General features: G+C 54.5%; 1 protein-coding gene across 1 annotated transcript; it reads left to right on the forward strand.

The window, feature by feature from the left end:
- BPHL (biphenyl hydrolase like) lies at window positions 790–27,913 on the forward strand. The gene is given in 8 exon segments (NM_001243485.1): window positions 790–929; window positions 6,471–6,574; window positions 9,116–9,236; window positions 9,239–9,281; window positions 10,678–10,831; window positions 16,586–16,717; window positions 19,507–19,630; window positions 27,557–27,913. Coding segments are annotated over 8 exon segments (894 nt in total). The 5' UTR covers window positions 790–822; the 3' UTR covers window positions 27,666–27,913.

A 27,982-nucleotide genomic window follows, 5' to 3' on the forward strand; every position in this document is an offset into this window, starting at 1 on the left:
TCCAACTCAAGCCAAGGCTACACAGCAGCCACCACCGTGCTATTACTTTCAGGTAAGGTAGGGCAGGGCATAGCCGCAATGAAACGGTAGTTGTTTTTTTCCCTATTGAATCTTCGATTGCAGATAATGTTTCTAACCTTTAGAGCTTGAATTACATGGTCTGAAGAAGGAAAATTCACTAGCGGTAAAATACGCATAAAATCTCTCATGTTAACCATCTTTAAGTGCACAGTCTATGCTCATTTTGCGCAAACAGCAGCACCTCCCCTGCGCAACTCCCTTCTCCCAAAACCGCGACGCTGACGCCCTTGGGAACTAACTGCCCCTCCCCAGGCCCTGGCGCCCACCGTCCTCTGTGACCTGCCGGCTGCAGGGCCCTCACACCCCGGAACTAGGTTCTTCCGTGCGGCCCTTCCCCCTGGAGGCGGGCAGTGTCCTTTACGCGGACACACTGGACCCTCAGTCCACAAGCACCTGGGCTCCCCCTCCGCCGAGGAAGGCGCCGCGCCCTTGCTCGTCTGCACGATCGGAAGCTCTGACTTAATCTCGGGGGTCCCCGCTTCCCACACCCTCGCCAACACTCATTAATTTCTGGGGGTTTTGAGACGTGGCCTCCTAGCGGGTGCGCGGAAGTAGGAAGAAAAAAATCAAGGCCCTCAGGACAGGTGGGCTGGCGCATGCGTGTTCCGGGAGGTGCGGGCGGGGCTGGGCTCTGGGCGGCCGGCGGGCCCGGCGCATGCGTGTTCCGGGCGGCGCGGCGGGGGGACAGCGGCCTGCGGAGCCCGCGCATGCGCGCTCCGGGGGCGGGCGCGAACTGGGACCATGGCGGCGGCGCTGGGCAGTCGGGGCGCGCGGCGGCTGCTGCTGCTCCTTTCGGCGCTGAAGCCAGGGCTCCACGTCCCCAGGGCCGGGCCCTCGGCCGCGTTCAGGTAAGAGAGCCGCTCCACTCCGGGACCCCGCGTTGTCGTCCGCGCGCTCGGGTCGGCGGGAGCGGAGCCGGGAGCCGCGCTGGGTGTGCGGCCGAGGGGGCGCGGCGGAGGGGGCGCGGCCGGAGCCCGGAGGAGACGCTGGCCGCCCTCGGTCGCACGCGCTCGAGGCGGGCTGGACTCCCACCGCCGCTCCCGGGCCTGCGGGCGGCACTCTGAGCTGTCCCGTCAGAGGCCAGCCTGCACCCCGTCAGCTCGCACAGTCGCGGGCCCCGGTCCCCGAGCCTTGCCGCCGTGTGCTGACCTCGACCGGGACGGGCGGGACGATCCCCTGGGAGCCTGGGAAATGCAGACGCCGGGCCGGAGGTTGGGAATCCGCCTTTCTCTCCTTTGACACTCCCACCCCGCCCCCTACACACGATTTAAGAGAAAGCCACCAAGAGCTGGTTAATCTCCGACCCACAGTCTTAAAGTGGGGGCCCTAGTCCCCAGCAGAAAATGTGGAAAGAGCTGCATGAAGCTGCTTTGGCTTTATTCTCTGCGTACCTGCGCGCGCGCACACGGTCACGGCCACACGCACAGGGACGAGCACTCTAACTGTCCAAGGGTCAGTTCTGTTCCTGACTACGAAGAAAAGTCAAATGCGAGGTGGGTGCCTGGCCCCTAGAACTTCTTTCTCTAGTGTGGAAACGTCTCTTGCAAACTTAACTTGGAAGGAGAAATGAGAAAAAAATCTGTCCAGCTTTCCGTCTTTGTGTTGTGATTGATTGGTTGTTGAATTTGATTTAGGTTCTTTAGTCTCATTTTAGATCTTTTACAAGATTTTCAGGACTGTTTTGATGCAGAGGGAAAATGTGTCAGTGTCAGCAAAAACCGTGTAAGTCAGCATTGAAAAATGCCCATTTATCCCGTTCCTGCAGAAAGGGATTGGTATGAGGTGACTGTGATTGCACCAAGTCGGGTTACAGTGGGTCATTTAATGGTTGCAGGAAGGCCCCATCCACTTAGCAGTGCAAATCATTCCTCTTAAAATATCTCTGAAAAACAGGTTTCTCTGGATTTTGAACTGCTGTTTTACAAATGCAGTTGCAATTGGTATGACTTGTAACGAGAGCAGCCCTGTGGTATAGGTAGGTACAAGCACTCCTGTGAAACTTTTGCTTCAAAGCAGCTGGTGCCCCACCTACCCTGAGTTGTGTTGCAAAACTTTCTGTTAGTCGGCTCTTTGGAACTGCCTCTTCGTATTTCATCATCTGTAAAGTGGTTTATTCCAGTGCCAGGTCAGAAAAGCCTTCTCTACGTGAAAGTGGGTGTTATGTGCTGTTACAGTATCAGTGACTTACAGAACCTAACAGCCTGCTTCGGGAGAGATGTTTTCTGGTTCATCCTGGGGATACTCTACCCGAGAGTCAGAGACCACCTTCCCCTGGCACCTGCCTCCCCCTCCCCCTTCTGTCCAGCAGTCGGGGTGAGGGTGGCTGCGGTGCTCAGCCCTGTTGGGGGCTCTGGTCAGCCATGAGGTTACAGAAAAAGCAGGGACACGAGCGGGTTATTTAACCTCTCTGAAGCTTGTGCCTTGTAGAACTGTTTTGAGGATTTGACACATGACGGTAGCAGGCCCGCGTGTAAAGGGGCTAGGACGTAATAGAATTCATTAATTCGTAGTTATAATTAATAACGATACAAACATGAAGTATAAAAGATGTGAAAAATAAGTCATCAAAATCCATATAAATCCAAGCCCTGGGGATAGCTAATACTTTATCATAGCTAATGGCTACTTTGGAAAAAGTATGTGAAAGAAGTAGCTGGACACACGAGATACAGAGAATGTAGGACTTTCAGAGCGAGGAAGCATCTTATTAAGTGGCCCCCATTTTTATTTCTAAGCAGAAAGCCCCAAAGGCTTTGCTGTGGACATTTCCAGCTGCTCATTTTGGCAGAACGACGGAGGCCCGTTACCTGAGCTCTGATCGTCCACTTCGTTGGTGGTAAAATTAGGTTAATACTCTGCATCACATAGCGAGATGAGTGAGAGGAGGAAGCTGGGAACAGAGGGCTTACTAATTAAACGTTAGTTCTAGCTTGATTATTTGCCCTGGACTGTCGTGTTCTTGCCTGCCCCATGGTAATCTCTCCCTCCCTGTGGGGGTCAGCTTGGCCCCTCAGCAGGAATTACTTGCTGTGTATTGGTCCTGCCCCTTCCCTCCCACAAAACTGCCTTTCCAGCCTCCCAGAAGGAGGGTTCAGGGACAGACATCAGGTGGGACGTGGGTTCCTCTGGCTCACCTTGCTTTCCTAGAGGCTGTTTTTGAAAAGGAGAGGATTTTTCTTCTAAGACTTTAACTCAGTGAAGTCTTTCTCAGCCTTGGTCGTCCATTGGTGTCCTGGGGAATTTAGAAAATGCAGGTGCCTGGACCCTCCCCAGAGATTTTGATTTAGTGCAGCCTGGGCATCTGAGGATTTACGGGTTTGCCAGATGATTCAAATGTAAGGTTGATGCGGTGAGAGGCAGGAACTGCTCTTGTGAAAAGGGGCCGGGTGGGCAGCTGTGAGGGGCTGGAGACGCCATGGTGACCCTGTCCACTGCGTACCCCCCGGGCTCCTGTCTCCCCCAGCTTCTGTCATAACGCTTGGCACGCTGCATAGCACCTGCTGGCTGCAGCCTGACCTGTCTTACCTGTCAGCCTCCACCAGCACGGAGCGCCCACTGCAAAACGGGGCTCAGGGGACCCCTGAGTGAGCGGATCCTGTGGCGGAGTTCTGTGTTTAGGAAGCATGTGCCAGGGCTTCCCCTGGAGCATGGAGCACGTCTCCCAGAGTGTCCCAGGCGGGCGTGTTTTTAACTCCGCAGGTGATGCTGATGAAGACACCTGCTTAAGCTCACCTGGGTCAGAGGAGCACTTGCTCGGAGGGAGAAGGGGTGGAAAGGACTCGTGGACGGCTCGGGAGAGGGGTTCATTTTTGTTCTTCAGATTTTCTGAAGTTTCCCATCTCTCCTTTTTCCTACCCGAGACTTGGGGAACGTGGGTATCTCGAATGGGGTTCAAAGTCATTAGCATGTGTCAGGGCCGTTGCAGGGCCTGGTCTCCACAGGTCTTGTAGCAGAGTTTAACCTGAGGCCTGGCTACCATCAAGAGCCCTTTGGTAAAAGCTGGAGGGAAAAGGCAGCACTCATTTCGATTATATTTTGTGGAAAATCATTCACTATTATTTTTAAAGATAAAGCCTTCCTTAAGTTTGTTTTCTTTCCCCAATACATTATTTTTTTTTCTGTCCAGCAAGGTGACCCAGTTACACATACATGTGCACATTCTTTTTTCTCCCATTATCATGCTCCATCATAAGTGACCAGAGTTCCCAGTGCTACACAGCAGAAAACCGTTTTCTTATGATTGAAATTGATTTGCGTTTGTTCATGGGCAGTTCTCTGTCCTGTATGCCAACCTAGAGATCATGCAATCATGCCGGGCTCTGGGAGCCTCCGGTAACCCCAGGGGGTTAGGCTGGTGTGATAATGGCAAGTACCTCTGGTGTGATGACATGCAGGACGTTGGTGACAAAGCACCAGGCACTTTTTCTGTCCTGATAACCTTCCCCATGTGGCCCAGCCTTCCCTCCCTCTTTGTCCCCACACTCCCGCCAGGCTCAGCCTTGTCCCCACCTGTGTCTCAAGCTCCTGGGCTTTCGATCCTGCCGTGTCCCCCCCACCACATTCTGTTCTCAGAGTGTCCCCGTCTGGGAAGTTTGTCCCAAACGCTGCTCTCGGTCTTCAGCTCCCTGCCCCCAGCCCTGACGGGCCCTCGGACGCTCCCCTGAGCTCCCTGGAGGCCACCTGCAAGGTCGTTGCCGTCACCCCCAGTTCTGACCACCGGGTTTTCCTCTGCATTCGTAGGCAACCGGGAGAACAGGCATAGTTAAAAGGAATTTGGAACGAGGAATCAAAACAGGGATGCAGCAGAGCCCGAGGGAGGCCAGGCGCTTTCTGCAGGCGGGGGACGGCTCACAGGGGGAAGCCGGGCCCAGGCAGCTCCTGACCCAGGAGGGAGGCCTGAGAGCCAGCAGCTCCTAGGGGTGAAGCCCACTGGCTCAGACTAAGGGAAAGACAGGGGGTGTTCTTCCGACCGTACGTGACACCCTCACTGCCCCAAATGCCTTTAAAAGCGGGTCCTTCACGTTGCAAGGAAGGGAGCCCTCCACACCTCGGGGGCAGGAGGAGTGATACGGGGGCTGGGCGGCTCCACGGGGCTGGTGGGGCTGGGGTGCCTCGGTCCTGATGGTGTCCTCCTGTCACCCCTCCCGCCCAGGAGGCGTAGACGACTCCGTCTGTCTTCTCTCCTGCTGGACGGCCAGCGAAGCGGATGTGTCGGAAATGCATCTGTCCTCTCCCAAAACAGCGCCGTCGGTAGCACAGCATTATTCGCTTTTACCTCGTCAGGTTACCAAGGGGCCTGATGGGGCCTGCGGGACATGCCGGTGGCTCGGTGGCTTGTGGCTCTGACACTGCTCCCCCTAGCGTTTGGCTCTGACACTGCGCCCCGTAGTGTTTGTGTAGATAACAGTAGTTGTGTTTGGTCCCAGTGCCACACCCACCTGTCGTGTTTCTCTAGAAACTGCGTGTTTAAGACCTGATGTGGCCGAGGTGAGCGCATTTGTTCCCGCCTGTGTGGGCATGCCTGGTGTCCCTTCTGCGTGTCACTGGGTCATCCAGAAGGTGATGGGGAGGCTCTTAGGGCCTGATGCAGGCCCTGTGTGTGCTCTGGTGCTGGGTGTCCCTGGCGAGTCTTCCAGGAGCTTCGGGAGAGCAGCTGGTGTGGCACATGTTGATCGGTCAGAACAGGCCCTGGCAGCAGCCCCGGCCCAGGACCCCGCCCCCATGACAGTTGTATCAGGTTAGATGCTGTGTCGTGGGAGGTGTGGGGCTGAGGAGGGTGGGCGGCAAGGGGACTGTGGACCCGGCCGTTAACAGTCGACACAGACCATTTCAGCATCTTACAAACCAGTCTGGCCATGTCGGTGCAGATGGGTGCAGCTGGCTGGGGAGTGGAGAAGCCAGATGCCTAAGGGGCCGCCTGGGGCTCAAGGCCTTCCGCGTGGACCCCAAGACCAGCCTCATCCCTGGGACGTTGTCAAGGCAGCCCGAGGTCCGAGCGGCTCCTCTGGACCCGCTGAGGTCAGGCGAGTGGTCCAGGGTCTGTGCCAGTGCCCCCCTGGAAGTCCGCCGTGTGGCAGCCCTGTGTCAGCTTGTGCCTTGCCCCCCTGCTCCCGCTCACCGGGCGTGGGCCTGGGGGCCCACGTGGCTCTGATGTCAGCAGCCTCTCAGTGCTTCTGTGGGCCAAGCCCCGAGCTGGCGATGTAGGCCCCTCAAGCGTGGTGGCGGGCCTGGGTCTGCAGTGTGGTAAGGGAGAATCCAGCTCCCTTTGTCGGTCTGGAAAACTGCAGCAGGCCTCAGAGTGACCCGAGGGGCCTGGGCGCGAGCACGGCCTTGTCCTCACGGCTGCGCTGCTCACTGGTTTTCCCCGGGGATGGGCCTTTCTCTTCCAGCTCCTCTGTGACCTCTGCCAGAGTGGCCGTGAACGGCGTCCACCTGCATTACCTGCAGACGGGAGAGGGAGAGCACGCGGTCCTGCTGCTGCCGGGGATGTTGGGTCTGGAGTTTTTTGTTGTTTGTTTGTTTGTTTGTGTTTTTTTTTTTTTTTTTTTTTTAGGGCTGCTCCCGCAGCGTATGGAGGTACCCAGGCTAGGGGTCCATTTGAAGCTACAGCTGCCGGCCTACACCACAGCCACAGCCACGTGGGATCCGAGCCACATCTGTGACCTACACCACAGCCCATGGCAACGCTGGATCCTTAACCCACTGAGCGAGGCCAGGCATCGCACCCACAACCTCGTGGTTCCTAGTTGGATTCGTTTCTGCTGTGCCACGATGGGAACTCCTGTTTTTACTTTAATTAATCCCCTTAGATGCTTATATTCTTATGATTGCTTATTTTTCCCAAAAGTAAGATGATGCGGTTTTCCAGTTATGTGATGGTTCCCCGTGCCCTAGCCTCAGCTGGCTGTAGCTCCATGATGACTATGGAGGCCTCTCTTCCTGGAATATATTTAGGTCTTGCTTCCTCGAGCTGTTCTAATGGAGGACATTCACCCCAGTGGCCAATGTAGAGCTAACGCAACCAACAGTTTGCCAGTTTCTGTTGCCATTATTTCAGTATTGCTGTCATTACCCAGCTATTAAAAGCCTTGGGCAATTTAATTTTTCTTTGTGCAAAACATTAGCCTGTTCAGAAATCAAACAGCGAGATTCCCGCCCGCCCCCTGTCCCCAGCGCCCAGTTCCCCGCCCACAGGCACCCAGTGTTGGTGCTTTTCCTTCTCAGGTATCTTATGTTGGTAACTCTCCCTTGAAGTAGGTGGTGGTGGTTGTTGTTGTTGTTGTTGTTGTTGTTGTTGTTGTTGTGGGGGTTTGTCTTTTTGCCTTTTCTAGGGCTGCTCCCACGGCATATGGAGGTTCCCAGGCTGGGGGTCTCATCAGAGCTGTAGCCACCGGCCTGTGCCACAGCCACAGCTACACCAGATCCGAACCGTGCCTGTGACCTACACCACAGCTCACAGCAACACCAGATCCGTAACCCACTGAGCAAGGCCAGGGATTGAACCCGCAACCTCATGGTTCCTAGTTGGATCGTTAACCACAGAGCCACGACGGGAACTCCTAAAGTAGTTTGGTTAAGGTTTGAGTCTTCTTTGCCCTGGTCTTCAAATGCACCCCTGTTTGCCAGGAAGCACATGTCTTATTGGTTCTGAAACTGGTCTTGGATTTCCGCTGTTCCTTTTCCCACCTTCTCACCTCCTGCCGCTCCCTCAGGGTAGCTCCCTGGAGGTCCTTCCCGGTCAGGGATCCAGAGAGGCTTCAGATGTCAGCGCAGGAGACGTGTGCTTGATGTCCACTTACGGTTTCGGTTGGGTTGTCTGGGTGATGTGCCTGATGTCGAGAAAGGTGTATCTTTTTTTTTCTTTTTAGGACCACACCTCACCACACCTGTGGCATATGAAAGTTTCCAGGCCGGGGGTCGAATCGGAGCTGCAGCTGCCAGCCTACAGTACAGCCACAGCCACATCGGATCCCCAACCCACTGAGCGAGGCCAGGGATTGAACCCTCATCCTCACGGATACTGTGTCAGGTTCTTAACCTACCGAGCCACAACGGGAGCTCAGAGAAAGGTGTCTCTTGTTAGGAGGAGAGATCATCCTTGCTGATGCTAAGCGATCCGCCAGCATGCCAGAAGACATTTCCTAACAGCTAGTTGATTATCACGATGTTTGGTGTCCATCGTGGCCTGAGCTCCAGACCTAAAAACATACAGAGCCTAGAGGTGAGATGCTGACTGCCCCGGTCTGGGCTCCTTGAGAGTCTGGTCTCAGAGCCTAGAAGTGAGGTGCCAGCTGCCCCGGTCTGGGCTCCTTGACCGTCTGGCTGCCACACACGGCCTCTCGGCCTGTGCACGGGGTGGCTTTGACCAGTGGGCGGGCTGGGGCCTGCCCGTCGAGTCCACCATGGGCTTGAGAGCGTGGTTCTCCTTGTTAGCATACTCTGTTGCATACTGTTGTCATGCAGCAAACTAATTTGATTTCTTTCCTCCACACCCTGCTCTCCCCCGCTACCTCAGTGCTTTAGTTTAATTTTCTGGTCTCTAGTTAGAGCCAGAAAATAAAATCTTCAGGGCTGTTCACATTCACGCACATAAGAGACATCTGGGATTTTAGAGTTCTGCTTTGAATAACTTGGATCGAATATCATAAATACGTCTGCAGATGTTATTAAGATCTGCCTCGTTTAGAGCAGTCATTTTTAGAAAAGAAAGAACCCAGAAGCATGTTGGATCACTCAGTCTGTTTCTATGCAGTTTCGTGAATTTTTTGTGTTGTTTTAAAGGAAGGTTGGACGGAAGCAGGAGGACCAAGTGCTGAAGCGACACCAGACGGGGTGCTGGGTCGGGGCCTCCGTCCTCACGGCACTGCCGGGGCGGGGCTTCCCTGCATCACGGCCGGGCCGCTCGGCTGCTCACAGCCGAGGTCCCACCCTGAGCAGAAACCCGCTGCCTGAAGATTGTGGTTGTCGGTGCTTTTGCTGTAGTGGTTTGAGACAGGGAAAGCACGCCCTGTGTGTAACCACGTGACCCTTGTAGGAAGTGGCGAGACGGATTTCGGCCCTCAGATCGAGGCCCTCAACAAGAAGCTCTTCACGGTGGTCGCCTGGGACCCCCGAGGCTACGGACGCTCCAGACCCCCGGATCGAGACTTCCCCCGGGGTTTTTCGAAAGGGACGCAGAAGACGCCATTGGCCTGATGAAGGTGGGTCCCAGGAAGGAGCCGGGGGACGGGGGGCATCTCCATGTGTGTTTGTTTTCTCTTCTTCGAGGGTAGCACTGTGTGGTTCCTGTGGCAAAGGGTTCAGACAGGCGTGAAGAAGAAGGTTCAGAGATGCTGCAGCCGAGACTGAGGCTCTGCCTTTCCAGCCAGTCTCATGACCACGGTGTTATATCTTTGGCACCTTCTGTGCCCGATGATCTTCAGGCTTACTGTTTCAGTGGACAGTTTATCAAGGAGACACCTCCGTGTCAATAAATACGAAGTTACTTCAGCTGATAACAGGCGCTTGGCATTCCCTGTGCGCGTGCGGTCTGTCGTACGTCACCTCTCTTCTGGTGGTGGCTGCACAGTTTCTAAGTTGCTGTTTGTCTGTGTGATTATTCGCGGAAGTTCAGCACATACTCTGTCGTGTCCGACACTCGTTGTCGGTTGTGCTCTCGTGAGCAGTGCTGGCGTGGACACCGTGGACCAGGAGATGACTGCTAGCTGGTGGAAGATGCCAATAGTCATTTTACACAATAGCGCCAAATTATCACCTGTAGTGGCTATACCAGTTTATAGTCCCATCAGCCAGTGCTTGGACTATTTTAATTCTTTTTTTTTTCCTTCCAGTTTTTTAGGGCCGAACCTGCGGCATATGGAGGTTCCCAGTCTAGGGGTCAAATCGGAGCCATAGCCGCTGGCCTACCCCACAGCCACAGCAACGCCAGGTCCAAGCCACGTCTGCGACCTACACCACAGCTCAGGGCAATGCTGGATCCTTAACCCACTGAGCGAGGCCAGGGATGGAACCTGTGTCTTCGTGGATGCCGGTCGGGTTTGTTTACGCTGAGCCACGACGGGAACGCCACTCAGTGTTACTTCTTGGCAGCATCTCTCAGGTGTAACCTTTGTCCCTTTTCTCTGTGGAACAGTTTCAGAGCCTGTTGCTTCCCCTTTCGCTGAGCCCCCCCGCCATCCTTCTGTTCCAACCTCCCTCCTCCCCCGCCTCTGCAGAGCTGCAGTCAGTGGCTCTGCGGGAGCAGTGGCTTCATCTCGGGCTCCCTCTCTGATCTGATAACTGTCCTCAAGTCCTGGCTCAGGGCCGCGTGTACACACACCCATTCTTACGTCCACGTCTGTTGTTTCTGGCTCCTTGAGGTTTTATTCAACCAGGCGATGTAATTCCCTCAAAATTCACAACAATACTGGCTAGTGAAGTTTTTAATGACAGTTGTATCTACACCCAAACAGATGGCGAGGGAAGCGTGCATGTCCTCAGGGGGGCTCTCGGCTTCTCCAGACCCCACCGCCGTGTTGCTTCTGCTCCTTACTGGTCAGCAGGGGCTCCGGCAGAGGGTGGTCACCTGTGCCCCGCGACGCCTTGTGTTTGTCACAGACGCTCAAGTTTAAGAAGGTCTCTCTGCTGGGGTGGAGTGACGGGGGGATAACTGCCCTCACTGCGGCGGCCAGATACCCGTCCTACGTCAGCAAGATGGTGATCTGGGGTGCCAACGCCTACGTGACCGACCAGGACGAGAGGATCTATCAGGGTAGGTTCCTCCCTGCCGCGTTTCGAGGCCTGTGTGGACGCGCCAGGTCTCGTCCGCGTCCTCAGCTCTAGGGTGGGAAGCGTGGCGAGCTCGAAGGAAAGCGATGCAGTGTAACGAGTCAGAGTCTTAAGGCTTTCTCTTTCCAGAAGTGGCGCTTTCGCGACTCAGGAGGAGGCTCAGGTCGGTCTTTACATTTCCTCCTGTTGGGGAGCTGCGGGTGGTTCTTGGCTTCAGCTGAAGTAACTTGCGTGCCGAAGGGCCCACGGTGGTCACAGGAGGACCTTCGTGTGCCGACACGGAATTGCGGTGCTCGACCCTGCTTAAGGCGGTCCTTCAAGCTTATCTTTGAGGGGTTTAGAGACCGGAGAACAGGGGCTGGCAAACCACAGCCCGTGGTTCAGCCCTGCCTGCTGCCTGCTTCCGTAAGGCTGAAGCCCCCATGGGGGCGGACAGCGCTGTGCGTGCTGGGCACGGAGATGGGGTGCCTCTCCAGCCCTGGGGTTGCCGCCCGGGGCCTGTCCTGGTGACCACCTCCCAAGGGCGGCTGTCATGGCATTCCAGGTGGCAGCTCCGCCGTTGCTCAGCCTCCAGCCCGATGCCCAGATTGAGACCCCTGGGTCTCAGGGTGAGGGAGGAATCACCAGGATCCGGGGTCTCTGCGGCAAAACGGGGAGCAGACCTGGGCTCCTGCACCTGCTGCCCTGGCCCAGCAGGACCCTCCTCTTCAGGCCGCTGCCTCTCTGTCCCGAGTGTCTCCCTTGGATCCCCGACGGCCCACCCAGGAGGTCAGGACCAGGCAGGGCAGAAGTCTCTCTGTTACCTACACGGTGTCTTTGTGCCTCTTGGCCCACAGAGCCTAAAATACTTACTCCCTGGCCCTTTACAGAAGGTTACAGACTCCGTCACTGGACGAGCGCCGGTCTGTCCTGCAGCGCATGTGACGTAAATGGGCCGCTTGGTCCGTTGTGGATCCTGGTTCTGTACCCTCTGTTTGGTAAAGGCTGTGAAACTCTTCCACGGAGTCTGGTCCAGGTGCCAGTCCTCCCGGTCGGAGGGCCCGCCTGTCCTCACACTGTCCCTGCCTGGCTCAGCACCGACCCGGCTTGTGCGAAGGAGGCCCCTGGCTTTGAGGCTGGCGCAGCCCCTCCCACTGCGGCTGGGACAGCACGCCTCTGGCTCGTCTCGCTCCTGTGGCACTGACGCCTCTTCGTGGAGCCTCCCTCAGCCGGAAGGGTGGGCAGGGCTCCTCCTCCGAGAGGCCCCCCACCTGCAGTGCCCCTCGCTTTGTCTAACCCGCAGACACACGGCACTCTGCTTCTGCCTGTTTCCTCTGCTTCCTTCAGGCCGTTCTGGCCGCCTCCTGAAACTGCCCACTGAGACCAGCATAATGTCCTTGTCAAGACCAGTGGTTTCTTTTCGCTCATTCCCTTATTACCCGTTAGAAGTTTCAAGGTCTGTAGTAACAGCCCCTCTTCTTCCCCTGAAACTGGAAGTTTGTGTCATCATCCCTCTCTGTCTTTTGCTCCCCACCCCACCCCTTTTTTTTTGGCTGCGACTTGCAGCAGCCTGATGTAGGACCTGAGTTTCCAGACCAGGGATTGAACCCGGCCCGCAGCAGTGAAAGTGCCGAGTCCTAACCACTAGACCACCAGGAAACTCCCCTCATCTCTCTTTTTATCCTGATCAGCTTAAATAGAGAATCATCAGTTTCATTGATGTTTTCATAGAACTAGCTTTTGGTTTCATTGATTTCTTTCTCTTGTTTTGTTTTCAGTCGTATTGTTTCTGCACTTATTTTTTTTTTTAATTATTTTCTTCCTTTTGCTTACTTTGGATTTTAATTTGCCCCCCTCCAGTTTCTTAAAGTAAAAGTTAGGTTATTTAGACCTTTCTTCTTTTCCACTATAAGCATTTTTTTTTTCTTTCCTTTTTAGGGCCTCACTAGCAGCATGTGGAGGTTCCCACGCTAGGGGTCAAATCGGAGCTGCAGCTACAGGCCTACACCATAGCCACATCAATACCAGATCCGAGCCATGTCTGTGGCCTACACCACAGCTCATGGCAATGCCAGATCCTTAACCCACTGAGCGAGGCCAGGGATTGAACCCGCATCCTCATGGATCCTAGTTGGATTCATTTCTGCTGCACCACGATGGGCACTCTGGCCACTATAAGCTTTTAAATGCTACAAATTTCCCTCTAAGCATCACTTTGGCTGCATCTTACAAGTTCTGATATGTTGTGTTTTCATTAGTTTAACTTCTAATATCCCTTTTGACTTCCTCTTTGACCTATGGTTATTTAGAAATATACTTAATTTCCAAATATTTGGGGTTTCTCTGATACCCTTCTGTTACTGGTTTCCAGTATAACTTCTAATGTTCTGTGGGCTCCCTGGGGGGACGCGGTGCTGGGCCTGCACTCATGCCTCCTTCCAGGTGGTGGATTGTGCCAGCGAGGTAAAGTCACTTCCTCTACCTTAACTTGGCTCCTCAGCAGAAACCTGGGGGCACCCGTCTTCTTCCGCAGAGGGTCTAAAAGGTACTTTGCTGGCATCTTGCTTTGCTTCTTCCTGTTATGAATGAGATGGAGGGTCTTTTCAGGTGTTTGTCCAGCACTGGGCTTCTTCTGTATTTTGCTTATTTGTGTCTTTTTAATGATTTTATATTTTTCCTGTGTGATATTTGTTGATATAAATAATACAGTGCGTCTTACAGGTGTGCGTTATGAAGTGTCACCAAAGGACCAGCACCCAGGACTCTCCACCAGCTCTAGACTCTTCTGATATTATCACGGTGTTACTGGTTTGCAGGGTTATTTTTGTTGTTTGATCATCTGATTACTAACATCTTGCCAGTTAGTAGTTGTAATAGTAGTTGTGTGACTAGCCTGCGGCTCGTCTTTCCGCCTTCTTTATGGCCAGAACTATTAATGTGAGGAGATGTTAGTGTTTTATTTTCTCATCAGCTTGATGAGGTTTTTAATTCGAGTATATGCCTTTGTACGTTTTCCCTGTCTCTCGGTTTCTTTGCTCACGTTTCCTTCTTTCTTCTGAGGTGTTCCTTCTGAGAGCCTCTCTCTTTTCCCTGAAGTTCGTTAAGGGCAGGTCCCTTAATGGTCAACTCAGCTTTTGCGTAGGTGTCTGTTTCACCCTCACTCTTGAAACGTTGTTTGAGTCAGTACAGAGATGGAGAGTTATTTTCTCTGCTGGGCCAGCCTCTCTGCCTCCCTTTCTTGCTCTTAGTGTGCGGGGTCCGAGTTCCTTCCTTCCAAGCCCTGTGTTTTATCTCTGCCTCTTTTCCCCATTCTCTCTTTCTCTTTGGTACATTGCTGTCTTACTACGCTGTGTTGGAGTTCTTTTTATTGGGATTCCCTTTGACTTTTGCCTGTGGATTCTTTGATCACTTCTAAGAAAAGTTGCTGCCTGCTGATTCCCTCTGGTAGTGAGGCTCCTCCCCTCCCCCCCTTCTTCCTCCCCTCCCCCCTCCCTCCCTGCCCCACCTCCAGGGACTAATTGGACTTTGTAGACACAGTCTTTCATCTCCCCATCTCTGTTCACCTCCTTCTCTCTCTGTGTAGGGTTCTGCATGATTTCTTAGGCTATCTCTTCTAAACATCTCATTTTTTCCTTTAGCTTTGTACAGATTCTGATTGCTTTATCATCTTTAATTAAGAGCAGACATTCGGGGAGTTCCCATCATGGCTCAGTGGAGATGGCCCTGTATCCATGAGGACGCAGGTTCGATCCCTGGCCCTGCTCAGTGGGTTAGGGATTGGCGATGCTGTGAGCTGTGGCATAGGTCACAGACGCGGCTTGGATCTGGTGTTGCTGTGGCTGTGGTGTAGGCTGGCAGTTACAGCTCTGATTTGACCCTTAGCCTGGGAATACTTCCATATGCCGCACATGTGGCCCTAAATACATAAATAAAATTTTTAAAAAATTAAATCTGAAAAAAGAGCAAATATTTACCTAAACTTAATCTGAAAACAAAGAGTGAGCGTAAGTGGAGAAGCTGTCCCTGGGAGAGGCTGTGCCCTTGCTGCTCTTGGGGACCGTGGGTGGTATCAGGTCGGGGCCATTTCCATCCCATCTTAATTGAGGAATCGCGGGTTCAGCCCTCCCCACCCTCCCGCAGCCAGCGTCGCATGTCCCCGGACAGAGCCCTGCCTTTGAGTGGTCTCGGTATTTCTCTGTTTTCTGGATTCTCTTCCTCCTACGCACACACACACACAGGCTCTCCTTCTCTGGTTGCTATCAATCACTGCAGACTCCAGCAATGCCACAGAAGTTCTGTTATGAAAGATCTAATTGTTCCGCTGCAGGAGGGCCTTTCAGAGGGTGTGGCCCGCTCCGCCGCCAAAGGCAGAACTGTCGTCAGGGGTTTTTCACGGGCTGCCTCCATGCCGCAGTGCTGGCTTCTCTCTCCTCCTGCCTCACCCTCTCCTTTTGCTTCTTGCCAGATGTCTTCCCACCTCTTCATTTCCAAGCTTCTTGTCGGTTTTGTGCAGAGCAGTCCAGCGTCCTCAGCCCCTGGACTTAGGTCTGGGCTTCTAGCTGCAAATTTAAACTAATCCGTGAAGAAAGGCAGGCACTGTCTGTAACAGGACCTACCTTCTTTGGAAGTAAGCTGGAGCCGAAAATAGCTGTTTTACTCTATTCAGTTATTTATTTTTTAAGTTTTTTTGTCTTTTTAGGGCTGTACCTGCAGCCTATAGAAGTTCCCAGGCTAGGGGTCGAATCAAAGCTACAGCTGCTGGTCTACACCACAGCCACAGCAACATAGGCTCCGAGCCACATCTGTGACCTACACCGCAGCTCACGGCAATGCTGGATCCGTAACCCGCTGAGCAAGGCCAGGGATCGAACCCGCAACCTCATGGTTCTCAGTTGGATTCGTTTCCACTGCGCCACGACGGACGCTCTTCCATTCAGTCATTTGCGTTCACCCCCTGTCTGGCGCCTGCCAGGTGCCTGGCGCTGCCCAGAGGCCATCGTCATCCATGTGGCTTCACATCCTCGCTGGTGTGTTGTCTTCACGACGTGTCTTGAGGGTGAAGCCCTGTGTTGAAAGCACTCGATACGCAAGATTTAAGATGCTCAGGAGCATTAGAGTCTTAACATTATCGCCGTGTGTTTAAGGAAATATGGAAAATTCTGGGCCAAGGAATGGAATTTGCTTATGCATTTTAAAGGTGGGTTTTAGCCATTATTTCCCTTCCTAAGTGCTTCATCTGGAATGTAGTTTGTAGGTAGTGGTTACACCCATATTTCTTCAGTAGCAGAATTAGAATGAATGATTTGTGTGCATTTCTCAATGTACATAAATGCTGTTCAGAAAAAACTCCTCTTTTGTGAATAATTAGGGTCCTTTTTACTCAGATGACCCTAATCAGGGGACCGTCTTATACCTTTAGCAGAAGCGTTAGATGCAGATCGAATTTTGTTTACTTGGTTAGAACCTGCTGGTGCCTCTTTGTGTCTGAGGCCCACAGTGGTGGACAGAGCAAAGCCACACCCACATCAGGGCTCACATCTTCGTGGGGACACAGCAGCCCCTGGAAGTGGCCCGTGCTGAGCAGAGGGACGGCGGGAGGGCCCAGCTGGCCTGGCGGGGCGAGCAGTGTGCTGGGAGACGGGGAGTGTCCCCGGCCGTCAGGGCAGCAGACCCTGCAGCTCAGGTGGGCTGCGCTTGGAGCCTTTAAAGGTGAGCTCGAGTCTGGGACCCAAGGCCTTCTGGCCTACCTGTCTTTCAGGTATCCGCGACGTTTCTAAATGGAGTGAGAGAACGAGGAAGCCGCTGGAAGCCCTGTATGGGTTCGACTACTTTGCCAGGACCTGTGAGAAGTGGGTGGATGGCATCATGCAGTTTAAACGTCTTCCCGAAGGTAAGTCACATGGGCTACTTCACGGCCCCTTTGCTGGTTAAAGACGCCGTCAGAGCTTCCCCCGATCCGCGGAGACCAACACGCTCGCCGGCCCGCCGGCCCTGCACACTGACGTGGGACCGGATGCCGGTGACGGTGGGTGAGGCGACCTGCCTCGCCCCAGAGACGCACTGTGTGTGCAAGGGTTCACGTTGCTGAGGCTTTGGTAGCAGGCTGGTCTTGTTTCCTCGAGTCCTTTGTGTGTGCGAGGACAACACAATTCTCCAGAAGCCTCAAATCCTCTTCGCTTTCTTTTCCTTTTTTTTTTCCCCTTGGTCTTTTTGTATTTTCGAGAGCTGCACCTGCAGTGTATGGACGTTCCCAGGCTAGGGGTTGAATCGGAGCTGTAGCCGCCGGCCTACACCACAGCCACAGCAGCGAGGGATCCGAGCCGTGTCTGCGACCTACACCACAGCTCACGGCAACGCCGGATCCTTAACCCACGGAGCCAGGCCAGGGATCGAACCCACAGCCTCACGGTTCCTCGTCGCACTCGCTAACCACTGCGCCACGACGGGAACCCCTCTTCATTTCTAGCTCTGGAACGGCCTGTTAGAAAACAAACGGCTGCCGCCCATGCGCAAGTTTCCCTTTTCCACCGCCGTGTGAGGAGGAGAATGTTCCGTTCTTTTCCAGGATTCGGAGCTAAGCGACATCTCTGTAGCCGTCAGAGATGCCTTCCTGCCTTTACCTGAAAAATGAGCATGATGTCCCATAACAGGAAGGATTGACATCCAGAAGAGAGTCTCTGGATCAAAGTCCATTTTTTATAGCTATTTACATATGTAATTGCTCTCTTTTTTAAGTTGCTCAGAGTAGAGACAAGACAAGATCTAATCTTGAAGCACATTCAGCTGCAAAATTGTAGTTCAGGGACCAGTTTGGCCTCTTCAGTCGTCATTTCCCAAATGAGTCGTCTGTCAGAACTCTCCGAATGAAAAAGACGTTTGCAAATGTTACTTTTTTGGTTTAAGTTCAAAACAGCAAATACATCCTGTTCAAATGCCGTCCCCACCCGTAGAAACAGGTCCTTGGACTGCGTCTCAAGAGAGTGAACGTTCAGGCCACAGGCTGGGAGGAAGTGTTTGCAAAAGACACATCTGCTAGAGGACCGGAATTCAGGGCACAGGACACTCTTGAAACCCAACCGTAAGGAAACAACCCAAGGAGCAGGTGGGCCAGACAGCCGCGAGGTCCTACTGTACAGCTCTCAGAATGGCCACCAAGGGGTTTTAGGACCGCGAAGGTGCTCCGTGTGACAGTGACAGGCCTGCGCGCCCATCCCTTTGTCCAGACCCAGAGAGTGGTCCCCATGCGCGTGCGTCTGAGGAGCCCTGCGGCCCTGGCGACAGTAACATGTCAGCGGAGGTTCGTGTGTTGTCACGAACGTACTGTCTGAGAGGGCACACTGACGCTGGGCGAGTTTGTGCGTGGGGGGACAGGGCCGCGTGGGAGCCCTCCGTGCCTTCTGCTCAGTTCTGCTGTCAACCTAAAACTCCAAAGAATGGGGTCTCGTGAAAAGACAGATCGAGGAGGGCAGTGTCCTTATCAGAATCCGGCAGCGAATGGGTCACCTTAGAGCCAGACGGTTGGCAAACCACTCGTCTCCCTCCTGGACTGATTTCCTCGACAGGAGCCCTTTCATACACTCGAGGCTATGGGTGCTGAGTTAAGTTATTAATTTGGGATTAATTTGCCAGATTTCGGGTCAGACAGGCCAGGTATACATTTTGGCTTTGCCACGTGGCTGCTGTTCGAATCCGTTCGGGGACGCCACTTAGCTTCTCTGAGCTCCAGGCGTGGGTCTGCGACCTGGACACGCCGACGCCCGCCTCCTGGAGTTCTCGTGAGGATTCCGGGTGTGAGGCGGGCCGTTTTTATACATGCATGTGTGTGTATAAAATGGTGAGGTTACATGTGTTATGTACATGTGAGTGTGTAGATGTGAGCTTTTGCATGTATCACATGTGAAGTTACACTGTCGCGTGAAGTTCTCATGAGGGGATGTTTTTATATATACATATGTGTATATAAACCCCGTGAGGTTATAGATTGCGGTTTCGTATGTGAGAGTGTATGTGTGAGGTTTTATATATGTCATATTTGAGGTTATCTGTGTGAGTTTGCATGCATGTTATTATGTCGGGTTGTACCAGAGACGCCTTAGAAAGGTTGCTGTACATGGGGTGAGGGTCCTGCAGTCGCCTAGAGTCTGTCCAGGTCTCAGGGAGACGGGCAGGAGGGAGGGAGGAGGGACGGCGGCAGCGGGGGTGGAGATGGAGGGGGTGGCTGTGGGGGAGGGAGGAGGAGGGAAGAGGATGGGGGATGGAGCGCAGCTTCCTGTAAGTCCTGTAAGTCGTAGCTTCGCTGTGAGGGACACAGGCTGGGGCCAGCAGGGGCCCCAGCGCCCACTGAGGATGTTACTTCAAGGGAGAAGCTTTGCAGATGCCAGGCATCTACCATCTGGCAAACGGGCGACTGCCTCGTGTAACATAAAGACCTATAGGGCTTCTTAACTACTCTTTTAGGCACATCGTGGATGTAATTAGGTAAACGGCTTGTTTAGTAGGAGAGCCGAGAGGGAAGAGGCCAGCAGAGAAACGGGACAGGACGCCCAGAGAGCATGAGCGTTCGAGCTGGAAGGCGCCCCTGCCCGGCCCGGTCCCAGGCGGTCTGCACAGCCGCCGCCCCCCCGGAGCCTGCCCGCCCAGCCCAGCAGGGTCACCAGCGCAGCCTCTCCTGTCTTTCAGGTAACATCTGTCGGCACCTGCTGCCCCTGGTGCAGTGTCCCACCTTGATCGTGCATGGCGAGAAGGACCCTCTGGTCCCACGTTTCCACGCCGACTATATCCATGAACATGTGCGAGGGTCACGGTGAGTCCAGCTCCTCTCCGTGCTCTGCCCGGGGGCGCAGGGAGTAAACAGGGGGGCTGCAGGAAGAGAAGAAGGGGTTTCCCGCCCCGGGGGCCGGGCGTTGGCCGCAGTCCGCGGTGCTGGCTTGCGGGTGGCAGGGTCAGAGGGAGGAACACCAGGGGCTGCAGCCCTGGCGACTCGCTTGTCAACCAGGCGGTCCTCTGTCACTTGGTTCCTTCCCTTATAAAAGCATCCCCTCCCGGTAGAGTTTGTCAAATCAAAAGAGAAGACATCACATGTTGCCTGCTGCCCGCTTGGAGGCTTCGGTTGTTAGCATTTTTGTATTTCTCCTTTCTCGTATGTTTTCGATAGCACGTTTTTTATTAAACTATAGCTGATTTATAATGTGCCAGTTTCTGCTGTACAGCTAAGTGACCCAGTCCTACACACACACACACACACACACACACGTGCACACACGCGTTCTTTCTCTGTACCATCTTCCATCATGGTCTGTCCCAGGAGACTGGATGGTTCCCTGTGCTGCACAGCAGGACCTCACTGCCTATCTATTCTGAATGTAAGAGTTTGCATCCATAATCCCAAACGCCCCGTCCATCCCACCCCTCCCCACCCCCTTGGCAACCGCAGGTCTGGTCTCTGTGTCCATGCGTCTGTTTCTGTTTCCTAGGTGGGCTCATTTGTGGCATGTTTTAGATTCCGCATGTAAGTGCTACCACGCGGCATTTCTTTCTCTTTCTGACGCACTTAGTGTGAGCATCTCTGGTTCCGTCTGTGTTGCTGCAAAGGACATTCTTTCGTTCTTTTGTACGGCTGAGTAGTACTCCGTTGTGTAGATGTACCACGTCTGGACCCAGTCATCTGTGGATGGACGTTTGGGTTGGTTGTTTCCACAGCTTGGCTATTGCGAGTAGTGCTGCAGTGAATATCCAGGTGCGTGGATCTTTTTGACTCAGTTTTGTCTGGATGTGTGCCCAGGAGTGGGACTGCCGGGTCGTATGGTGGTTTTATTTTTAGTTTTCTGAGGACCTCCATACTGTTCTCCATAGCGGTTGCACCAGTTCACATGCCCACCAGCAGTGTAGGAGGGCTCCCTTTTCTCCACGCCCTCGCCAGCATTTGGTATTTATGGACTTACTAATGATGGCCGTTCTGACCAGTGTGGGGTGGTACCTCCTTGTAGTTTGGATGTGCATCTCGCTAATAATCAGGGATGTCGAGCATCTTTTCACGTGCCTGCTGGCCGTCCCTGTGTCTTCATTGGAGAAATGTCCATTTAGGTCTCCTGCCCGTTTTTCGGTTGAGTTGCTTATCTTGTTGTTGAGTTGTGTGTGTTGTTTGTATATTTTGGAGATTAAGCCGTTGTTGGGTTTTTTTGGGTTTTTTTTTTTTATGGTTTCCTTTGTTGTGCAAAAGGTTCTAAGTTTGATTCGGTCCCGTTTGTTTCTTTTTGTTTTTATTTCTCTTGCCCTGGGAGGCTGACCTAGGAAAACGTCGGTGCAATTTCTGTCAGAGGATGTTTTCCCTGTGTTCTCTTCTAGGAGTTTTTGGTGTCATGCTTAAGTTTTTAAGGCATTTTTGAATTTATTTTTGTGCATGGTGTGAGGCTGCCTTTCTAGTATTTTGTAACATAGATGGAATTATATTCCATATTCAGCTTTGATTCCGGCTCTTTTCCCACTTAAAATTAAGTCGCAGACGTTCGTGTCATTTCAGCGTTAAACATGTAAGAGTCAGGCAGGCCTCTGCTTGCGGATCGTGGAAGAGCAGCGCCCGCCACACCGGCCGTGTTGGCAGCTCTCTCGACTGACCGGCAGCACCGTTCACAACATGCCTTGCTGTCTGCAGCCTTGTTTCTGCCAAGCAACCCAGGGGCGCTGGAGACGCACAACCTGTCAGCAGAAATTCTGGTCCTTAACCATTTGTTGTTGCATAGGGAACAGGAGTGTCTGGCTGACACGGAGCAGCCTCTGCTGGTACTTAGAGGATAACAACTCCAAGTTCAGTCAACGCTGTTTCCTTGACATACTCGTCCTGGAGGGGACAGTGCGTGTGACCAGGAGGTGGTAGCCTGGTTTTTTTTTAAAACAGACAAAACATTCTGGAAAATAAATACCCAAGGGAGCCTTGACCCCTTCAGAGACTGCATGTTAATTCCAGACGCTCTCGGGATGTCTTTGGAAACTGGCTGTATTAGTGACCGAAGGAGTCCTCCTTCCTCCCTGAGCCACTCCTGCTGCCCACTGGCCGGCACTGCCCGGCAGGTCAGCCCTGCTCCCTGAGCCGAGAGCTCCAATAATCCAGCAGAGAAAGGGGACTGCAATACAGTTCTTCTGATTACGCTTTTTTTTTTTTTGTCTTTTTAGGGCCGCATGTGCGGCATATGGAGGTTCCCAGGCTAGCAGTCGAATCAGAGCTGCAGCTGCCAGCCTACACCACAGCCACAGCAACGCCAGGTCCAAGCCACATCTGTGACCTACACCCCAGCTTATGGCAGTGCCAGATCCTTGACCCACTGATGAGGCCAGGAATCAAACCCACGTCCTCATGAATGCTAGTCAGGTTTGTTACTGCAGAGCCGCAACGGGAACTCCTCTAATCATACTGTTTATTCCATGATATATTTTTACAGACAAATTTCTCAATCTTTAAAACTGGGGACGTGCTTCTTATTCTGCAGTAGGACATCATTACCATAGACCTGTGTAATTCCTGTTTCAAATAGCATTTTGTTTGTAAAAGGCATTTTACATATAATATCTAAGTATACTTCACACCAAACTTAAGGAAAAAAATATTGTCCCCATTTTATAGATGAGAAAGTCAAGGCTGAGACGTGTTAAGTAATCTTCCAGGGCAGCGTAGCTGGTAAATGACAAACCCTAGGGTTTTCCCTCCCAGTGCAGCGCCTTCTCCCACAGCACAGCTGCCTCTCAGAAACATACTCTTATTTTAATACGATGGTAAGATGCCTGGATTACATACTCGCTGACCTGGTTAATTGTCTTCTAGCTGCAAAAATGACAGGTTTTTGCACACTGACGCTCAGGATAAATGCAGTGTGTTCCCTTAGAGAGCCAGGTTCGGTAGTCTGCGAGGAAGTTTAATTTAGGAATTCTGTTCCAGACCCATCTCCTAGCAACAGAATACATCAATATGGGAGAAGACTAGTCCCCTGCCCTTCGGACGGTAATGGTTTCAGCACACTCTGTGGAAAGTCGTCCTGAGAGCAGAATTCCTTGAAACGAGTGAGTCGAGAGTGAGGCGCTACTGCAGTGGCCTCTCAAACTCGCTGGCCTCTTCCGTCTGCCGCCTTCCTCAGCTGGAAGAGCCCTTTCTGCTGGGCAAGAACCTGAAACTCAGTGGTTGATTTTGCAGGGCGCGTCTGGCGACTCGGAGTGTCATCTCCCTGCCAGGCACGATCGTAGACTTTACTGCAGATAGACGTCAGGTCTCCTAGGAGGCGCGGCCAAATCGGGGGCGCTGTTCAGCAGGCCCACGTCCTGCCTGTGTCAGCTTGTCACACAAGCCTGTGTCACACCCTCCTGGAGGCAGAGGCCGCAAAGATCAGTCCAGGTCAGAGGTTTTAAGATTGGTTTCAGGCAGGGGAAGCCTTCCTCCCCACCAGCTGACTCTTCCGCAGACATCCAGCATCAAGGCCAAAATGGGCGCTGCCGGGATCCCAGCCGCGATGGGGAGCCAGCCCTGCCCCCAGGCCTCCTTTTTTTGGTCTTTTTGCCTTTTCTAGGGCTTCTCCCGCGGCACATGGAGGTTCCCAGGCTAGGGGTCCAATCAGAGCTGTAGCCACCAGCCTACACCACAGCCACAGCAATGCAGGATCCGAGCCACGTCTGTAACCTGCACTACAGCTCACGGCAACTCCGGATCCTTAACCCATTGAGCAAGGCCAGGGATCGAACCTGACACCTCATGGTTCCTAGTCGGAGCCATTAACCACTGAGCCACATGAGAACTCCATGGCCTCCTTGTCCTGCTCCACGGTCCCCGGTTGCACCATGCTGATACTGCCCCCCATCTGCTAGCCAGCCCGCGAGGCTGCGCATCTCGCTGTCGGGGTCTGCGCTGAGCAGAGGCAGCAGCCCCCAGACCCTCTGCGGTGGGGGCTGACAGGCCCCTGGAGGTGAGCGCTGGGCCGGCCCTGGGGGCGGGTGTCCCTTCATGGTAGTGAGACGCTGAGCCCTCACATGGGCTCACTTGGGCTGCCGTGACAGATTCCACGCTGGGCAGCTTAAGCTGCAGACACTGACTCCTCACTGTCTAGAGGCCGGAGGTTCAAGGCCATGGTCGCTCCTAAAGTCTCTCCTTGGCTTGTAGGTGCCGTCTTCCTGCTGTGTCTTCACAGTTGTCCCTCTGTGTGTGTCTGTGACCTGATCTGTTCTCATAAGGACACTGTCCGGTCAGATTAGGGCCCACCTGTATGACCTCATTTTAGCATCATCACCGCTTTAAAGACCTTCTAACGCCCAGACAAGGTCACAGCCTGAGGTGCTGGGGTTAGGGCTCCAGCATGTGAAGTTGGGGGCATGATTCAGTCCGTAACAGTAAGTTTCCGATCTCAGGAGTTAGGGGCCCACAGGGATCAGGATCTGGGTTTCCGGCCCCACCGCCCAGGAGCAGCGCCTTGCCTGGATTCTGTGCCCTCCCCCCGCTTGCCTGCAAGGCCACCCATCCTTCTGGTCACAACTCGGATGTCTCCTCCTATCCCCCCTGTCCCTCACCTCTCTGAGGTCGCACAGCCCTATTGATACCTTTCTAGAAGCTGCCAGCACGTCAGCCTCTACCCCGGGACACGGCCCAGTGCATCTCACGTCCTGGTCAGATTGAAAACTGAGCAGCACACGGGCCGCGTCTCCCGATGGGCAGGGGTCCCAGTTAGTGCGGCTTCGAGTGCACCTGCAGGTTCTGGGGCCAGAGAGCAGAGCAGGCAGACGGGAACGAGGGCCGAGGTCCATGTGTGCACAGAGTTGGCGCCTTGGTTCTGTGTCAGCCAGAGGGGAGAGGTGGGAAACGGAGTCTCGCCTGGAGACCAGAGCCCGTTTGGGGGTCCTCGGCAGCACTCGTAGCACGGCGGGGACCGAGGGCTGGCTGGCTGACCAGCTGTGCCCGGAGGCAGGCCTGTGTTTCTCTCCCTGTTTGCTTTGTGTGACATGGGGGTGATGATGCCTCTTGGCGCAGAATAATCGTTTGAGGAATGAACGAGGAGGCATGCTTGTACCAAGACTGCTGAGCACTCGGCACACAGCTGCCTCGTGTGGCTGGGGTGCAGGTGCAGCGGGGCAGGGGCCTGGGACATGGCAGGGGACAGCTTGATGGAGGTCAGAGGCCCAGGCCCTCAGACCAGCTGTCAGGGGTCCACACACACGTACACAGGCACGTGTGCGTATGTGAGACACATACACACATGCGTGGACGCAGGCATTAGAGACTCGCGTATTGACATATGCGCACTGCGTGGGTACGTGTGTGTGTTAGAGAGAGAGGGCAGGTTGAGTTGCTGGAAGAAGAAGGAATCGGCTCCTACATTCGGAGGCTGAGGAGACCAGGCAGCCCGTGGTGTGGCCCAGTCTGACTCTGAAGACCAGAGAACCAGCAGGGCTGGAGTTTCAGTTTGAGTCTGAAGGCGGGAAAAAGCCGGTGTCCCCGTTTGAAGGCGGGCAGACGGAGTCCCCTAGACCGGTGTGGGGGTGGTCAGCCTTCTGTCCCGTGCGGGCCTTCCACTGGAGGGAGAAGCCCCCACACGGGGCGGGCGGGCTGCTTTGCTCATTCAGAGGTTAGTCTTGTCCAGAAACGCCGCACAGACACACCCAGAGTCAAGGGTGAGCCCGTGTCCGGGCACCTGTGGCCCAGCCAAGTTGACCCATAACTCAGCCGTCACCGTGGGGGAGAGGGGGCCTCTGGCACAAGCCGTCTTCGGGGGTCCCGGCCGTGTGGGGGGTCAGGCCACGGGCCAGCCGCCTCACAGAGGGGAGGGGGGCCTCGTCCAGTCCGGCCGCAGGGGAGTGTGGTGGGGCCGGAGCTGGCTCCCTGGCTGGCGGGCAGACGGAATGTTCCCGGGCTTCCCGGCAGCCGCACGGGGTCGCAGGCGATTTAGGGTTTCATCGATTTAGGGTTTCATCACGCTGCAACCAGAGTGAAGAGCAGCTGCGCCCCATGGCGCTCGGGGCCTGTTCCTCTTTTGAGGCGCACGGGTGAATCTGGAGGCTGTGGAAGGTGCCACTGAGGTAGGGGCAGCGTAGGGAGCTCTTCCAGGGACCATGGTGAGTTGATGCGGGGAGACTGGACAGGTTTCAATTCCCCAGAAGGCCTGGAATCATCTCCTAAAGTGCCAAGTGCAGCCAGGCACCTGCCTCAGCAGGTAGGCTCTGGCTTTGACCCCGAGGCGCATCCTCTCCAGGGGCGAGTGGCACGGTCCTTTGCGGTCTGCGAGGGTCTGGGTTGGCAGCGCTGCCCCGACAGCCCCGTGCAGCTGAGCAGAGCCATTTTCCTCCTACCCTCGTTCGTCCCTGCGACTGTCCAGCCGCCCGTCCGTGGTCCGGGGCAGTTCTGAGTGTAGATGCCTCGGGGCCTAGATTGCGGTTTCGCTGAGACCCCGAGGGACTGACCGCAGGCGGGGCGCAGGCAGCACGGAGGCCGGGAGGATGGGCCTCACAGCCCTCGTCTCCCTCCCTGGGACTCGCGGCTCCCCTCGGAGGCCGCCTCCAGGCTGGGCGGATGGGAGGTGCTCCGCCTCTGTGAGCAGCAGCCAGGCTCAGGGGGAGGGTGCAGGTGGCCCAGACGTGCTCTGCTGTGCCCACCAGCATCCTTGGCAGTCGGCTCTTTTCTGTCTCCTGCAATCATCCCTGAGAGCTGCCCCTGGCGGGGGCACGGGGGTCCTATCTCTGGGGGTGCAGCTCACCTCTCTTTGCTGGATGCATTAAAATTGACTCCAAGTGCCCTAGTAATGGTTAATGTGTCACTAACCTTCTCAAGGCCCTCAAGAGATGCCAGCGTCAGATCCTCTTTCAAGTTGAAGGTCTGGATTGTCCGGGTACCCCCACTCCACTCCCACGTGGCGTCTCAGGCACAGCTCTGTCCCCGGCTCCCTCCCCCCCAGGCGCTCCACCTGCGTACTGAGGTTCCTGCAGCTGTTGCTGCGGCTGCAGGAAGAGCAGAGCAGAGGCCCTGCGGCAGCTGGTGTCTTGCCCGCCGTAGTCCAGCTGTCCAGTTGTTGCTGGGGACAGAGCAAGGGGAACGTGTGTGTACCTCCTAGAGCCTTTAATTTGTTTAGAACGTTGTTTCTGCGCTTTTACAGCCGACGAGTCAGATGCAGAACTCAGAAGTCTGCCTTTTATTAAAGAAATTGCAGGCCTGCCGCATTTGACCAGAACCCTCTTAAAGGAAGCGGCCTCACAAGAAGGGGAGGAGGCTGTGGAAGCCGTGCGGTGGCGGCTCAGACCCGGGGCCGGCTGGCACAGGCCCCTGCCCGAGGCCCTCGCAGCCCGTGCGGTGGCTCGTGTGCAGTCGGCCGTCCGCGTGACCGGCAACGTGGAACCGTGAGCGGGCCCGTGGGGCTTTGCTAGCTCCACGGATGTGCCGGGAGGCTCCGGTCCCGTGCATTCTAGGCATTTCGTATTTGTGATCATCTTTCCTTATTTTTGGGGGTAACCATCAGATCACATCGCCCCCAGCCCGGCTCACTGACTGTTTCTTGCCTGGTTCCGTTTCACGTGCAGTGCGCGTGGTGACCGCCTAGCCACCCTCCAGGCTTCCACTCTCAAGTCTGTATTCCGGGCCGTTCCTACGATAACCCTCCGTTTTCTCCCCAATGGCAGTCACGACAAAAAAGTGGCAGTTTCTCCCTCGAGGGAGGGTAGCAGGATTTTAAGTGGTGTGCCGTTAATTAATCGGAAGCCTTTTTCCCCTCAGGTTGCACCTGATGCCGGAAGGCAAGCACAACCTGCATTTACGTTTTGCAGATGAATTCAACAAGTTAGCAGAAGACTTCCTATGCAACAGTGTCCCTGAGAACATGTGACCCGGTGATTCTCCTGCCTGGGGCGGGAGCCTGGGGTGCTGCCCCTAAAACTGCACCCCCCCACTCGTCACCCCTCAGTTCACCTGCCTCTCCGCCCCCTGCAGCTCCCCCCAAACTGCTCCTGGCCTGGCACGAGTAACAGCATAAGCACCGTCCAGCTTCCACAGCTGGGAAAATTCAACCCCATTTTTAAATGTGAATTTCTACCCTTGTCTTAAGAAATAAATTCCTATGATGATTTACTTTCAGATGACCCATCGGTGAAGTTTTTGTAGGGTTCGGGACTGCTCTTGGTGGCTGACATGAACGCATGAGGC

Source organism: Sus scrofa, chromosome 7 (assembly GCF_000003025.6).
Source record: "Sus scrofa isolate TJ Tabasco breed Duroc chromosome 7, Sscrofa11.1, whole genome shotgun sequence".
Lineage (NCBI taxonomy): Eukaryota > Metazoa > Chordata > Mammalia > Artiodactyla > Suidae > Sus > Sus scrofa.